The 16,355-nt window shown below is 42.5% G+C and overlaps 1 protein-coding gene across 1 annotated transcript in view; it reads left to right on the forward strand.

Moving 5' to 3' along the window:
- Window positions 1-16,355, forward strand: part of GPR107 (G protein-coupled receptor 107) — a 68,733-nt gene that overhangs the window by 9,789 nt on the left and 42,589 nt on the right. Inside the window, exons 2-5 of the mRNA XM_033122542.1 lie at window positions 13,185-13,307; window positions 13,624-13,674; window positions 13,924-14,003; window positions 14,962-15,098. Coding sequence (XP_032978433.1) covers window positions 13,185-13,307; window positions 13,624-13,674; window positions 13,924-14,003; window positions 14,962-15,098 — 391 coding nt within the window. The remainder of the gene's footprint in view (window positions 1-13,184; window positions 13,308-13,623; window positions 13,675-13,923; window positions 14,004-14,961; window positions 15,099-16,355) is intronic.

Below are 16,355 nucleotides of genomic sequence, written 5' to 3' on the forward strand. Positions count from 1 at the left end.
TAGAAAAACATATTGGTGAATATTTTATGACTTTGGAAGGATATTTTTAAAACTATATTTAAAACCTACTATTAGGAATAAAGATTGATAAATTTTCTTTGAAATTTAAAAAGACTTACATGACAAAAGATACCACATAGTTGGTTTTTTCCAGGAGAAGATACTTGCAGCATAAAAATCAAAGCTCAGTAGCCAGAATATATAAAGAGGTTTTTTAAAAAATCCAAAAAGAAAATGGACATAGGATATGAAAAAGGTACTTCACAAATGAAAAATCCAAATGGCTAATGAACAGATGAGGTTCTCAGATTCATGAAGCATCAGGACAGGCAAACTGAGTCAATGTCAGAATTGACTTTTCCCCCAAGACTGGGGAAAACGAAGCCTCTAACAACATCAAGGTTCAGTGAGGATGTAAGGAAACTCTTACATACTTTGGCGATCCATTGAACAGTTTCTAGTAAAATTGAGAATGTGCACATCTTTCTATAGACCCTTGAGCACTGCACACATACGCAGAGGGACGGAGAGGGACTTTCATAAAGCATCGCGATAAATCATTGGAAGTAACCTGAATGCACATGGGTGGCGAAATGGATATATTGTGATGCACAGGTGGTAGAGTACAAGCAGATAAAATGAGGAACATATTAAATGTATCAACACAGGTTCTCAAAGAATACAATGTTGTCCGAAAATGCAAGCTACAGAAGTACACATTCATTATGATACAATTTATCCAAATTTTGAAAACAGAATGACACTTTATTATGTTTATGGATTGGCTATCACTAGGTTTTAAAAAGAAAAAATAGCAACGCACCTAATCAATTCTTGAGTGTAGGGAGGGATGATGGAGGGACCCAGACTGGGTGGAAGGCACTTCACTTTGCCACTGTTTTCTTTCCCTCCTTCCCTCCCTCCTTTCCTGTGGATCTGAAACAACTACAATGTAGACACTTGATAATTGTGGCCAACGGGTACATGGGTATTTGTTGTTACTCCTTTTACTTTTCTACAACTAGGGGGATTGTGAGCCCTGAGGGCAAGTCTCCTTTGTCTTGCTGACCATTGATTGGACAGTACCTGACACATAGTAGGGCAAGGGTATGCTGAAGGAGGGAATGGATGCGTTTCTGTTTTCCAGCTTTTCTAACATGAGTGCTTATTGCTGGAAAAGGCATCGTTGCCATGTTTGTAAAAATAGAAGTTCTCAGAACCTGGGTAGTGAGTGCCCTATACATGACTGGTCTTGTTACAGATGCCACCCAATAGCAAAGTTACCAATTACGGCTCTGCTTATAATTTTCTAGCCGATAGGATATTTTGTTTGCTTAGTATCACTTAAAAGCTACAGTGACTGAAAAATGTGTTTTAAATTTTATTAGATGTTAAAGGAAAACACTGAACTATTATTATTAGTTATCCCTGAGTGGGAAGGTTACAGCTACTATTCTAGTTATGTTTTCTATGAGCATGCAAGTTTTATAATTCGCAATAAGCAAATGATACTAAACTAGAGCTTAGAGGAATGTCTCCAAATTCTGAATGGTTTTTATAGGGTGGTGCAACAGGGCTGACTTTTTTGGCGTTACTTCTTTTTCCCCTAATGTAATTGTCATTTCTAATTTTTAAAGTTAAATTTTATTATAAAAACTATCCTACATTTCACTCTTAGAAGTCAAATAAAAATGGTTTCTTTGTATATAATACTTCATTGTCGGAGATGTAGTTTGTAGAAAAATCAAAAAAACGTTTTGGTTGGATAAAGTACAGATTAGAACAACCCATATTATAATGACCCTTCATGAAGCATTTGAAGGAGTAAAATAGTGTCTAGTACGTGACACATACCTTTGCTTTTTGGTGACCTGAAAGTCTTTCTCTCACAGGAGTGTCACAGGTATATTTGAGAGTTCTTCCCGTACATATATCTTTGTGAATCAGTTCTAGCATTTCTGTGGGGTGAATTCCTAGGTGTGGGATTGCTTTGAACGGAAGGTACCAAATAGCCCTCTGGAAAGGTTTTATCAGTACCCTCCCACTAGGAGGGTATGAGAGTGTTCAGAGTTCACGTATTTCACAACACAGCACGTTATCAGCCTTAACCACTGCCAACAGGGTAGGAAAATGTTAACATCTCATTTTAAGTTGACTGTTGGGGAGTTTCAGGATCTCAGCATGTTTCTTAGCCTCTTATTGTCTTTTTTTATTTTTTTAAATTCCCCCTTCTTCCACCTTCCCCCAACCCACTCCGGTTCAAGCTGTTGTTTCTCAGTCTAGTTGTGTAGGACACAGCTCCCTGGCCCTGGCTGGTATTAGGAGCCTGGCGCTTCCCCCCTGGCTGAGGCAGTCAGTCGCCAGTTGTGGGTCGGCCGCTCACAGCAGCCCACGGCAGCCCACGCTGGCTGCCGGCCACTCATGGCCCGGAGCAGCCCTCGACAGCTCACGGCAGCCCAGCTCCAGGGAGAGCCGTTGTTCACAATCTTTAGAGGGCGCAGCTCACCGGCCCATGTGGGAATCGAACCGGCGACCTTGGCGTTAGGAGTTAGGCGTCCAACCACCTGAGCCACTGGGCTGGCCTTCCTGTTATTTTTTAGTTTTAGGTTTCTCTCTATAAGCCAGAAATTTTAGGAAAACATTTCAGTAAGAATTTACTTCACAGTGTACGTGTGTTCTTAAATATTTATGATAAAGCATTTGTGATGGTACAGATGAAGCTGCATGCAATCAGAAAACAGGAAGAAGAGGAGGAAGTTGCACTTATAATTAAGACCTGAAACTGCATTTTAAGTACACTCTTTGGGTACGATTTTGGTTAAGAATTTTGACAATCTTAAAATGCAGTGTGTGTGTGTGTGTGTGTGTGTGTGTGTTTTATTTGGAGAAGAGGAACAGTGTGTACTTCCAGGACTTTTCCAAGTCAAGTTGTTGTCCTTTCAGTCTTAGTTGTGGAGGGCGCAGCTCAGCTCCAGGTCCAGTTGCCGTTGCTAGTTGCAGGGGGCGCAGCCCACCATTCCTCGCGGGAGTCGAACCGGCAACCTTGTGGTTGAGAGGACGCGCTCCAACCAACTGAGCCACCCGGGAGCTCAGTGGCAGCTCAGCTCAAGGTGCCGTGTTCAATCTTAGTTGCAGGGGGCGCAGCCCACCATCCCTTGCAGGAGTCTAGGAGTTGAACCGGCAACCTTGTGGTTGAGAGGCCATGCTCCAGCCAACTGAGCCATCTGGCACTGGCCCATGTAGGAATCGAACAGGCAGTCTTCGGCATTAGGAGCACGGAGCTCAAACTGCCTGAGCCACTGGGCTGGCCCTTAAAATGAAGTTTTAATTTTACAAAATAGTTGATTGAAAATAAGAATAAACCTTTCAGAATAATCTGAAATAATCCAGAGTGAGCTGGTGCTTCATTTCTCTAATGAGATCCTCTAAGATAAATTAAGTGTACATAAATTCAGATTTCTTCATCATCATCATCAAAGTTATGCTTATTTCCTTGTTTGGATTAGTGCTTTTGAGTTTATAATTGTGTTAGGGCCAACTGTGTTTCCTGATTTCAGGTAATATAAGTCTGCTAGGAAAGCCAGGAAAAACTACAAGTTTTTACAATAAACCATATAAATATGTACGTGGGAACAGTCCTGTATTTCGTATTCCTATAGCCCCAATTTCTCATGCATGAATAATCCCATTTAATTTACTTGATAAGCAGTTGACTGTGGTTAGGACGATAGCATGTTATTATGGTTATGATTTTTATAAAAAGCCCTTATCAGACACACACTGAAATATTAATAATGAAATGATGGGATAACTGGGATTTTCTTCTACATAATTGATATTGAGGGTGGTGAGGAGTGTAGGGGGACAAAACCGATCACGAGTTAATGGTTTGAAATTTTCTGTAATAAAAAAAATTTTAAAACAAACAGAAGATATACCACTCATTTGGTTATAAGAAGTATGAGGTGGTTAAGACCACAGGTTTGGGGTTTAAACAAAGCTGGATTAGAATACTGGCTCTGCTACCTACTCACATGATTTTAAGCAAGTTTTATTCCTGAGCCTCTGTTTCCTCATCTATAAAATGGGCATCATAACACCTGCTTCAAAGTGTTGTAATAAGAATGAATGGTGATAGGGGCAGCCAGATGGCTCAGTTGGTTAGAGTGTGAGCTCTGAACAGGGTTGCTGGTTCGATTCCCACATGGGCCAGTGAACTGCACCCTCCACAACTAGATCGAAGAAAACAAGCTGCCTCTGTGCTTCTGGAGGGGCGGCTGGATTACTGAATTGGTTTGAGCACGAGCTCTCAACAAGGTTGCCGGTTCAATTCCCACATGAGATTGTGTGCTGCGCCCTCTGTAACTAAAGACTGAAAATAGCAACTGGACTTGGCCCTCCACAACTAGATTGAAGGACAACGACTTGGAGCTGATGGGCCCTGGAGAAACACACTGTCCCCCAATATTCCCCAATAAAAAATTAAAAAAAAAAAAAAAAGACATACTTCCTGCCTTAAAAAAAAAAAGAATGTGCATGGTGATAAACAAAGCTCTTCTTAGCACAGTACTGGATACAAGGTCAAGGGCTTGCAATCTCTGAAGTTTTGGAGAAACAGACAAACGTTATTGCTGTCGGTGCTGGTGGAACTGATAGGGTGGTCATTAAAAAATGTAGTGAAATCTGCATTGCTTGTGTCTGATACTGTCATCTTTGTCCTACGTTGGCAATTCCTCCTTGCTTGTGTCTCCTTATGCCTAGTCACTCTGCCATGAAGAGGCTGACATCACTGCTCCTTCTAGGAGAGTTACTCCCATCTGGAAGGAGAGAGGTATGTGAGTGCTGAGGTTTCTGTCTCCCGACCTGGCACTCCATCCCAGATGCTGGCTGAAGTGCTCTGTCACAGGACTTACGGGGCGGGTGGGGTGTTTGTCCCAGAACACCCAGGGAACTGGCCGCCCCACGGGGGAAAGAGATGTTCTTGTCCTGGACAGTTAGGCCCGGCTGCTGGAGATTTTTTCTGGGACTGAGTAGTTTTCACTTCTTGGACCTCAGGCATAAGTGGTGTTTTGTAAATATTGATTTATTTACATTGAATTGAATCAAATAAAGTTGAATGAGTGATTAGAATGTCTGATCTTCCCGACCCCTTTTAGTCTTTAGATTTCTGTGTCTCTCTGATCTGTATAGTGAGATATATACAGTCACTTCCGTACATATTTGATGTGATGACATGGCAGAAGTGGAGACGGGGTGAAGTTAGGTGAGGGTCCCACATATATTACTGGCAAGTGGTAATACTTTAAAAAAGAGATTGAGTTTTTTTAAACACTTTATTTATTTATTTATTTTAAGTGTGTTTTTCCAGGACCCATCAGCTGCAAGTCAAGTAGTTGTTTCAATCTAGTTGTGGAGGGTACAGCTCACAGTGGCCCATGCGGGGATGGAACCGGGAACCTTGTTGTTAAGAGCACCGCGCTCTAACCAACTGAGCTAACCGGCCGCCCACAATTGATTTTTTTTTTTTTTTGATAATTATTTGTTAGAAATTTAGAAAATATAGAAAAGTATAAAGAAAAAATTGTTACTCGCCATTCCAGTGGTACTAATCTTTTCATAGTTTGGAGAATTTCTTTAAAATCTTTTATAAATAAGTAAGTGTGAATATTTAGCCTTTTAATTTTTTTTTTTAAAACAATCTTAGCTCTTCCTGTATATGGTTTGGATTCTGTTCTTTGCATTAATTTTTTTCCAGCTTTTTTGAGATATAATTGACAGATAATACGTATTTGTCAATTGTATTTAAGATGCAACAGGATATTTCAATACACACATACATTGTAAAATGATTACCGCAATCAAGCCAATTGATGTATCCGTCACCTCACATAGATACCTCTTTCTGTGTGTGAGCACAATTCAGATCTACTCTTATGTAAGCAATGTCTAGTATACAGTACAATATTGTTAACTACTAGTGTCAGCAAGCTGTACATTAGGTCTCAGAACTGACTCATCCCGCATGTCTGCACCTTTGTACCCTTTGGCCAACGTCTCCCCATTTCCCTCCACCACCCTCCCGCCAGCCTTTGATAACCACCATTCTGTTCTCTGCTTCTAAGAATTTGACAATTTTACATTCCACATATAAGTGGAATCGTGTAGTATTTGCCATTCTATGTCTGGCGTATTTCACTTAGCATAATGCCCTACAGTTGCATTCGTGTTGTAGCACATGAGAAAGTTTCCTATTTTTTTAAGGCTGAATAATAGTCCATGGGTGTGTGTGTGTGTGTGTGTGTGTATGTGTGTGTGTCCGTCCGTCCATTCATCCCTTGACAAGCACTTAGGTTGCTTTCATATCTTGGCTATTGTGAAAACTGCTGCAGTGCACATGGGAGTACAGTTAGCTTTTTCAAGTAGTAATTTTCTTTCTGTTGGATATATGCCCAGAAGTGAGATTGCTGGATCATATGGTGGTTCTATTTTTAATTTTTTGAGGAACCTACAGACTCTTTCCCATACCAGCTGTTCCAGTTTATATTCCCGTCAACAGTGTATAAGGGTTCCCTTTTCTCAGAGCCTCATCGACACTTGTCTTTTGACTTTGATAATAGCTTTTCTAACAGGTGTGAGGTGATAGCTCACTGTGGTTCTTATTTGCATTTTCCTCATGATTAGTGATGTTCAGCGCCTTTTCATATATCTGTTGGCCATTTGTATGTCTAATTTGGAAAAATGTCTACTCACATCCTTTGTCCATTTTTTAATCAGGTTATTTGTTTTCTTGCTGTTGAGTTGTTTGATTCCTTACGTATTCTCTATAGTAGCCCCTTATCAGCTATATGGTTTGCAAATATGTTTTCTCGTTCCCTAGGTTGTCTCTTCACTGTGTTGACTATTTCCTTTGCCGTGCAGAAGCGTTTTAGTTTGATGCAATCCCGTTTGTCTAGTTGTGTTTTTGTTACCTGTGCTTTTGGTTTCTATTTAAAAAAAAGAAATCATGGGCGGCCTGATGGCTCAGTTAGTTAGAACGCGAGCTCTCAACAACAAGGTTGCCGGTTCAATTCCCTCATGGGATGGTGGGCTGTGCCCCCTGCAACTAAGATTGAAAACGGCAACTGGACTTGGAGCTGAGCTGCGCCCTCCACAACTAGATTAAAGGGCAACGACTTGGAGCTGATGGGCCCTGGAGAAACACTGTTCCCCAATATTCCGCAATAAAATTTTAGAGAGAAAAAAAGAAAGAAAATGAATTTAGGAGTGCTCCCTCCTTTTCAGTTGTTTGGAAGAGTTTGAGAAGGATTGGAGGTAATTTTTCCGTAACACTCTGATTACTGATTCAATCTCCTTGCTCATTATTGGTCTGTTCAGATGTTCTGTTTCTTCATGATTCAGTTTTGGTAGGTTGTATATTTCTAGGAATTGATCCACTTCTTCTAGGTCACCCCTCTTGCATTTAAGATTCTATCATGCTTACTTTCCCATAGGAGGGGACAGTATGAAACACATCAGGTCTGTGTTGAAATCCCTGCTTCACCACTTGTAGTCGGCATGGTCTTGGGTAGTCGTTCTGCCTCTGAACTTCGCCTTCATCTCTATTGTGGACGTACTACTCGTAACCATGCTGGGCTGAGTGAGGGAGGAGTAGCTGTCAAAGGAGAGACCTTGGCACATACGGTCTCTCAGTTCCTGGTAAGTGCTGGAAACGTGGGGTTGTGATGCTTATGAGTGTTCAAAAACACTTCAAAAATGTGTTTTTAGTGGCACTGTGTTAGTAAGTGAAATGATATATATAAAAGTGAGAAGAAACAACAGAGGAATGTACAGTTTATATGGAAAAAAATAACTTATAAGGTTGCAATTGAAATATTTACCCCCCAAAACCTAGAAAATATACATTGTGGTGGGCTACATGAGTATAAAAATTGCTTAACAGGATTCCATTTTGCTACACAGCATCTAAATGCTGGAGAAATTAGAACAAATGTTCTATTACAATGTAAACTTTATTGAAGTATAATATACGAGCTGTGATCAAACAGTATGGTGAATGTTTAAATTTAAAAATTTATTACAGTAAAAGACATATTGCCATTAATCCCTCTCAAAATACCTCCCCGGCCCCCCCCCCCCACTAGCTTCGAACACACTTACCCACGTTCTTCCACTTTCTGAAGCAGTTCCGGAAGTCCTCTTTTGTGAGTGTCTGTAGTTGTGCTGTTGTGGCTCCCTCGATGTCCTGAATCATTTTGACTTTGGGGAAGAGGCAGAAGTCACACGGTGCCAGATCCTGTGAATAAGGTGGATGCGGACACCATAATGTTTTTATTTGACAGAAATTTCCGTACCAGAAGCGATGTGTGACACGGAGTGTTGTCATGATGGAGGATGAAAGTGTTTGTCCATTTCTCAGGCCGTTGTCTACACATTGTTTCTTAAATGCTCTAATGCCCTTATAATCCTCATAGTCAGAGTTCACCGTAGTGTTCCTGGGTATAAACTCAGCTTGCACCATTCCATCAAGGTCAGAAAACACAATATCACCTTGATGTTAGATCTTGATTGATGTACTTTTTTCACACGAGGAGAACTGGGTGATTTCCATTGAGAACTCTGAATCTTGGTCTCAGGATCATAACCATAGACCCAAGTTTCATCGCCCATGATGACATGTCTTAAAAATCTGAAGCGGCATGAACGCGCAACTCCAATGAAATTGACAAATGCTGTTGCTTCTGTTCGACAGTCAAAACGCGTGGAACAGATTTCACACTCACTTGCCTCATATTCAAATCTGTTGTTAAAATGCTTTGAACGGAACTATAAGAGATGTTCAGATCCTCAGAAATTTCCCTAACAGTCAGTCTTCGGTTTGATTGAATCATTTTGCTTATTACTCTTTCAACATTCTCTTGGGTTTTTGATGTTGAAGGACGTCCCGATCTCTCCTCTTCTTCAATCGATTCGCAATCATTACGAATCCCTCGAACTACGTGTAAACCGTCTTCCTGGTCACTGCAGCATCCCCATAAACTAATTTTAACATTTCGTGTGTTTCTTTAGCACTTTTTTGCAGTTTGAAACAAAATGTCACATGAATGTGTGGTTGGTCATCCATGATTTACAGCACACTTTAAAACACACCTTCTCTCAACCGTAGCTCACACCTGACTCACTGCACCCAATAAGTTAAAACTTGTCACCCACTGTTACTAAGGTTCATCGCACCACTTCCCGTATTGAAGATCCCTGCCTTTCCGTTGGATGGCTCTCGGCAGCAGCGCTCACCGTATTTTTTTATCACACCTCGAACATGCTAAAAATACTTATTATAAGCATACAACACAATGAATTTTTACTATGTAAGCACATTTGTACAACCAGCAATAAACACAATGTACCAAGTACTTCCAGAAGCTCCTTCAGGTCCTTCTCTCCAGGTGACTGAAACATCTGTCCTTCCCGAGAATAATCACCGTGCTGACCTCTATCACCACAGGTTATCTCCTCCTGTGTTTGAATTTGTTATTCCGATGTTGAATATGGCTTGTTTTGCTCAGTACGTTACATCTGTGAGACTCATCCCTGTTGTTGCATATGGCAGGAATTGGTTCATTTTCCTTTATTTATGTCTGTGCGTCCCTTCTCATCTGGAGATTCTGCCAGAGGATCACACTCTAATGTCTTTTAACCTAAAAATAAAGGCCAAAGTCAGAGGCAACAAGCATTTATTGGAAATCCAAAAGAACAGCTACTTGGGAAGCACTGATGCGGGCAGAAACCCAAATAGTGCTCCGGTAAGGAGGGGAAGGTAGGGGTATTTGACGAAGGGAAGGGGAAGAATGACATCAGTAGAGGGCCCTTCTATAGGGAAGCTGACGTAGTGATGCTAACTCTAAAGAAAGTGTTTATGTGTTTTTCAGTGAGAGTTGAGAAACACTATTACATTAGTTTCAGGTGTACAACATAGTGATTAGACATCTATATAACTTATGAAGTGGTCACCTCGATAAATCTAATACCCACCTGATACCATCCATGATCATGGCAGTGTCATTGGCGATATTCCCCGAGCTACGCTTGACCTCCCCGTGACTGTTTCCTAACTGCCAGTTTGCACCTCTTAATCCCTTCATCTTTTTGGCCCATCCCCTCACCCCTCCCATCTGGCAACCACCAAAATGTTCTCTGTATTTATGAGTCTGTTTCTGTTTTGTTTGTTCATTTATCTTGTTCTTTAGATTCCACATATAAGCAAAATCATACGGCATTTGTCTTTTTCTGTCTGACTTACTCCGTTCAGCACAGTACCCTCTAGGTCCATCCATGTTGTCGCAGAGGGCGAGGTTTCATTCTTTTTTATGGCTGAGTAAGTAATACTCCACTGTAGATATGTACCACTTCTTCTTTATCCATTCATCCATCGACGCACACCCAGGCTGCCTCCGCATCTTGACCGTTGTAAATAGTTGTAAATAATGCTGCAGTGAACATATGGATACACAGGTTCCCCCAAAGTAGTGTTGTGGGTTTCTTCAGGTAAATACCGAGAAGGGAGATTACTGGGTCCTTCTGTGTCTCTTGTTACAGCCTTTGTTTTAAAGTCTGTTTTGTCTGGTATAAGTATTGCTACCCCAGTTTTTTTCCCCCTCCCATTTTCATGGAATATCTTTCTCCGTCTCTACTTTAGTCTGTATGTGTCTTTTGATCTGATGTGAGTCTTGTAGGCAGCACGATTTTAATCTTCAGTCTGGTAGTCACAATACCTGCTTTCTAAGTTATCTTTGCAAACAGTTGTTTGGGACATAATGTTGTTTTAGGTCCAGTCCGAAGGTTAATTTGCCCTGTTTTGACATTACAAAGGTTTGAGGAGTAAGGTCTGCAGGGCAGTTCCTCTGAAATGGCAGCTCAGAGTCCATTTTAAAGTAGCTCCGTTTATATTGTTTTTCACATGTCCTAAGACATCCATCATATGTCACTGAATTAATTTCTCTCCTGTGCATCTAGGATGGTAGTAGCCTTTAACATCTTTGGGAGAATTGAGAACATAGATCATTTTCTGTAGCGGGGAATCTCCCTTATAATTGTGAGAAAGGCTGTGAGCCTTAGCTTTTCTGGTTTCTATGGTCTAGCAGCCCCCTGATGCCTTCCAAGAGATGACTTGTGTTATCTTATCTGGCTTTTCTAGTTCTCCCCCGAGTGCCGGTTTGCTGCAAGCTACTCCATCCCACCAGGAAGTAGAAGTCTGGCCAACATGCTTTAAATGCATAACTGGGCTCCTAGGAAAATAAGGGGAATTCCCAGGGGCCAAAACAAAAAAAAGTGGGGTGAGAGGAGAAGTTGCTGAAACTGCAGTGGGTAGCAGGACACGAGCCAGGGCTGCCCTGAGGCATCGCATATGCTTGGACCCCAGAGCCTTGGATTTTGAACCGCCTGTGAGAGGAGCAAGAGCCTTAGACCCGCGTGGGGAGGGGGCTGGGACTGTCTCCCTGTGGCCCCGAATATGGGACTCTAAGAGATGTGCACCCTGAATGGTGGCACCGGTTAGGAGATAAAACCCTCCTAATGGAAATAAGAAGTGTGTCTAGCTATGTGTGTGGTGGGGGTGGGCGGGGGGGGTGCAATTTGTGGTTCTGAGGAAGATCCGATCCACTGCCTCTCCTCCTCGGCATAGCCTGATGCTCTGGTATCCAATGTGTCCTCGTCTGAAAACGCAACCTGCCCACCGGCTGTGAATGTCAGCAGAGACAACAGAGAGCAGAATTAGACCCCAGAGCACCTCAATATGTTGTCAGCTGTATTTAAAATTGAAAGAAACAAAGAATGGAATTTAAAAATAGGAGCAAGAAAGAAACACTAGCGAAAATCAATGACTACAGATTTGAGGAAGAACCAAATGAAAGTTCAAGAAAAGTGCTAGGCATAGAGCCTTGCCTTCAGGAGCGATTTAATAGCTGTTAGCTTATTGCTAACAGTCCGATTCAGACAAATAATTCTCATGAAGCTCGTGACTTTCTTTATGGAACCTCGGTTTTAGAAGTAGTCACTAAAACGTTGTTCTGTTGGCCTAGTCAACTGAAAAATAATATCAACTAGGTGTTTTGTCACCAAAACGGATTTATTCGGGGAAAAAGAAAGGGTTGCAACCCAGTGCATGCAGACATGGCAAGCCACGTGCAGCCTGGGGCCTGTGTGCCAAGATGGAGGGGTATTTATGGAAAGGAAAAGGAAGAAAAGGGAAGGGGAGGTTAGAACATAGAGCGTTATTATAAACTAAGAGTTCTTCCCGCAGGGGTCTCGCGATTCCTAGAGTGCGAGAACGTCCTTAAGCCCCAGCTCCTCCCATAGACCCTCCCGACTGATTATGTTTGCTTAAAGTTCCAGGTAGTTTTTGTCAGCGTTAAAATGTATTGACTTAGGATTGTAATCACCACTCGGACACCGTTTCGAGCAGGTAGATAGGCCTGTGCCTACCTGGTGAAGTTTCAACAAACCTCAGGTTTCTCCTGTGTCCGAAAGATGCTGTCTCCACCTGGCTGGTTCCTGGGATTTCTTTTGCCTAAAGCTTTATTTTCTGAAAATCCATCGTCTGTAACATCATTTTTAGATGCCAATGAGCCTATGTAAAGAGCTGAATTATAGGTGAGAAAAGTAGCGTGCGGCTCTCCCTCGTCTTCCTGCAGTGGGAGGAGCCAGTTACACACAACTCCTAAGAAGGTTTATATAAATGAGTGTATTCACAGAGCAGTTGGGGCCACTCCCCCACCCCCAACATGTTTTACATGCCGCCTGGATGCCAGGCCTTGTACCAGCGGGAAGGATGCGAGGATGACTTAAAACATTGTTTTCCTCCTTCCCTGGAATTCGCATTCCAGCTGACCACCGCGTCTGCCCACGGGACGGGGCCCGGCCCGGCCCGTTCCCAAGGGAAGGCATCAGAATGAATTGCATCTGTTGTGTGCTCCCTTCTCTAAAACCGTTGATATTTTATGAATTTCTGATGAGTCGGCTTTAGCTTTTGGAACAAGATAAGGTACCACAGCTGTATATTTTACTGAGTACGTGAAACGTTGGTTAGCTAGCAGGAAACTCGATACTATAGCTTTTCAAGCAAATGAATAGGCTAAATAGTGAAGTGAACGTCTCTGCATTACTAACTCCACCACCGTAAACCTTTTCAGGACGACGTGAGACATAAGGTTCACCTGAACACCTTTGGATTCTTCAAGGACGGGTACATGGTGGTTAACGTCAGCAGACTTTCAGTGAAGGATCCTGAAGGAGCCACACACAGGGACTCCACTGTAAGTGCCTTTCCAGGAGGTCAGGGCCGTCACCCGTTCCTGTCGCTCAGCTGAGAGCTTTGCCCCGCACTCACTAGGAAGTGCCGGAATATTGAGAAAAGGAACTTGTGAGCAGGCATCAGATAGCTTCACTTTAACATGCAAGTTGTCATTCTTGACTGATTTTAGTAATTCATGAGCCTTCTTACAAAACGAATGGTGAAAAAACCGAGAGGAGCGCAGGCTTAAAGCGCTTTTTCTGCTCTCTGAGGAGGGACAGGACGGATGCCAGGCCATCGTGGGGTACTCACCTCCACTCTTTTGACCCCTTTCTTAGATTGGATTCAGCCTAGACCGTACAAAGAATGATGGATTTTCTTCTTATCTGGTGAGCATTAAATGCATGACCTGAGCATTCTTTTCACTTGAGCCCAAGACACTGGGGGCGGGGGGACCCTGCTTCCGTCACGCTGCTTTCCTGAGGCGGTGGCTGCTTTGACTTCTAGGCACCTCCTGGCATGCGCAGGTGTTTTGTTCGGAATGGATGTTGGCCCATTTGCCTTAATCCCGAAAGCGGTTTGTTATTGTTCTAGCGTGAATGAATGAGGTCACGTGTAACTGGGCCTTCCTTTCCCAGGATGAAGATGTGCATTACTGCATTCTAAGGCAACAGTTTGTCTCTGTCACCCTTCTAATCCTAGACGTCTCCAGAAGTGAGTAAGTAATTCCCATGTTCTTGCAGTTCAATCAGAGAGGAAAGTTAGAGGGCATTTTGTCGTTAAGCTAACACTGAGTATCTCTCATGTGCCAGATACCGTGCTGAGTGCTGGAGATGAAAAACAAGACGAGGGGACAGAGGTCCCACCCCTGAGGAGCTTGTAGATTCGGGAGGGCGGCAGACAGTAGTCCCAGTGACCCCAGTGAAATAGAGAAGTAAGAGGGCAGAGAGACTGACGAACTGTGCAAGAGGAGCGCAGCTTCAGGACACCAGGCCTCTAGTGACTAGACTTTACCAACGCACAAGAAGCGGGAGAACATTTCAGGCGGAGGGAGCATTTTATACACTGGCAGAGTAGCGTGGAATAGCGTGGTGTGTTCAGTGAAGAGAGTTCATCATTCACATCCAGCTAAGGGAAGGAGAGGAAAGGTTCTTCCTAGTCGGTGCTTCCCTTCATCCTGACTGTGCCAGCTTAGGTCACGTGGAAACTCACTGGTCCCTCCTCGTGTGGAGTGGGGTAAACAAAAGTGGGGTCTCTTAAGAAGGGAGGCGGGAGGAAATGCATACCCCATAGGCTGTGAATAGCTCCCCCCTGCTCCTCACAGGCCCCCCCCAGACTTCCTATCTTAACGGCGTTCCGACCCCCTTGTGCACCAGTTTGTTGGACACGCTGCATATACTCTGGGGAAATGTGAGTGTCAGAATTGCATGGTTGCTAAGAACGTCGGCCTTAGCGTGAGACTGCCTGGGTCCTCGCCCAGCTGCGTACTACCCTTGTGCACGGTGTTAACCCTCGGAGCCTCTGTTTCAGCAGCTGTAAATGCAGACGTAGGTAGGACATTGTAAGGACAGCGTGAGATGGTGGATTTAGAGCTTGAAGCGATACCTAACCTGCGACACTTACATGGCCAGAAGTGTTTCTTTGAACCTTTTTCCTTCTGTGTTATTTGAATGTAGGGTGAAAATAAGATCTCCTCCAGAAGTTGGTACCCAGTTACCGGAGGTCATCTTCAAGGATGAGAAAGCCCTTGGTCAGGGCCCGGGGGCTGAGGGTGGCCCTGTTTCGGCAGGCAGCCAGACGGAGAAAAAACAAGGTAACCGTCAAGTGGAAACTAGCACTTTCTTCATGCCTGGCTTTGTAGATTCTTTTTTGTTCCGAAGTCAAAACAAATGTGACCTTAGCATTGTTTTCTTTGGGAGGTTATACAAAAATGTATAATCCTTAAAGAAAAATGTGAAAAATATAGAGAAGGTGGAAAAAGAACAGTCATTTCTCCTTCATCCCAGTGTTAGAATTTTCATAATGTATGTTGCCATCTAAGCTTGTTTCTTAAGTCTAGAACATTTGATTTTTACAATTCAGTCATGTTTATCATTTTAAGCATCCCTGGTCTCGTGACCTTACGATATTTTATACTTATCAGGTATCCCATTAAATGGATACTGTGCTTTGCTCAACTGTTCCCCTTAAGGAGACATAATTTTCATTTTGATGCTATTATAAAGCTGCGTTAGACTTCTTTGTTTATAGAGCGTTTTTCATATATAAAACTTTCTTTAGGATGGGTGCCCAGAATTGGAATATCTGGTTCAAAAGATGTGAATACTTTTGAGAATATTGATACCTACTTTCAATTCCTTTCCAAATGAGTTGGCGTGAATTTATACTCCCATTGGAAAATGGTAGGACTAGTGCCCCCATCACCATGTCCTAGCCAGTACTGGGTGGTGTGTGTGTGTGTGTGTGTGTGTGTGTGTGTGTGTGTGTTTAATCTCAAAGTAAAAGGCAAAAAAGGATTCTTGTTTTTTGTATTCACTCTTATTATGAGGCCACACTTTTTCTCTGTATGTTGGTTAACCAAGTTATATTTATCACCTGTTTCATTAACTGTCACTTCTGTCTAATAATTTATGTGAGTTCTTGAAAGATCATTTATTACGTGTTATATTATTTACAAATTTTTCCTCAGGTTGTCAAAACTCTAACCCAATTTAAAGGGCACACAGAGACACTGTATCTGTGTGATGGTGGCGTTTAATGTCTGTGCCCCACCTCCTGGCCAGGTTCCTCGTCCTCACGTAACCGTTTCCTGGGAGGAAGGATCCTCTTCCTTCTTTATATTCTGAAACGCTGTCCCTTCCTGCAGGGAGCTTAAGGTCCTGTCTTCCTCATGGAGAGTATCTTAAGTAAAAATAAAGCACATCTCTGTTCCATGAAAGAAGCCATTAGCAACCCTAACACTCCTTGCTGTGGGAAAAAAAAGTATGCATCGTGCTAATATTCATTGCAAATAATTTTTCCATGTGTGTCAATAAATCTCAGATATATTATTTTATTTTATTTTATTTTT

The sequence above is a fragment of the Rhinolophus ferrumequinum genome, chromosome 12 (assembly GCF_004115265.2).
Source record: "Rhinolophus ferrumequinum isolate MPI-CBG mRhiFer1 chromosome 12, mRhiFer1_v1.p, whole genome shotgun sequence".
NCBI lineage: Eukaryota > Metazoa > Chordata > Mammalia > Chiroptera > Rhinolophidae > Rhinolophus > Rhinolophus ferrumequinum.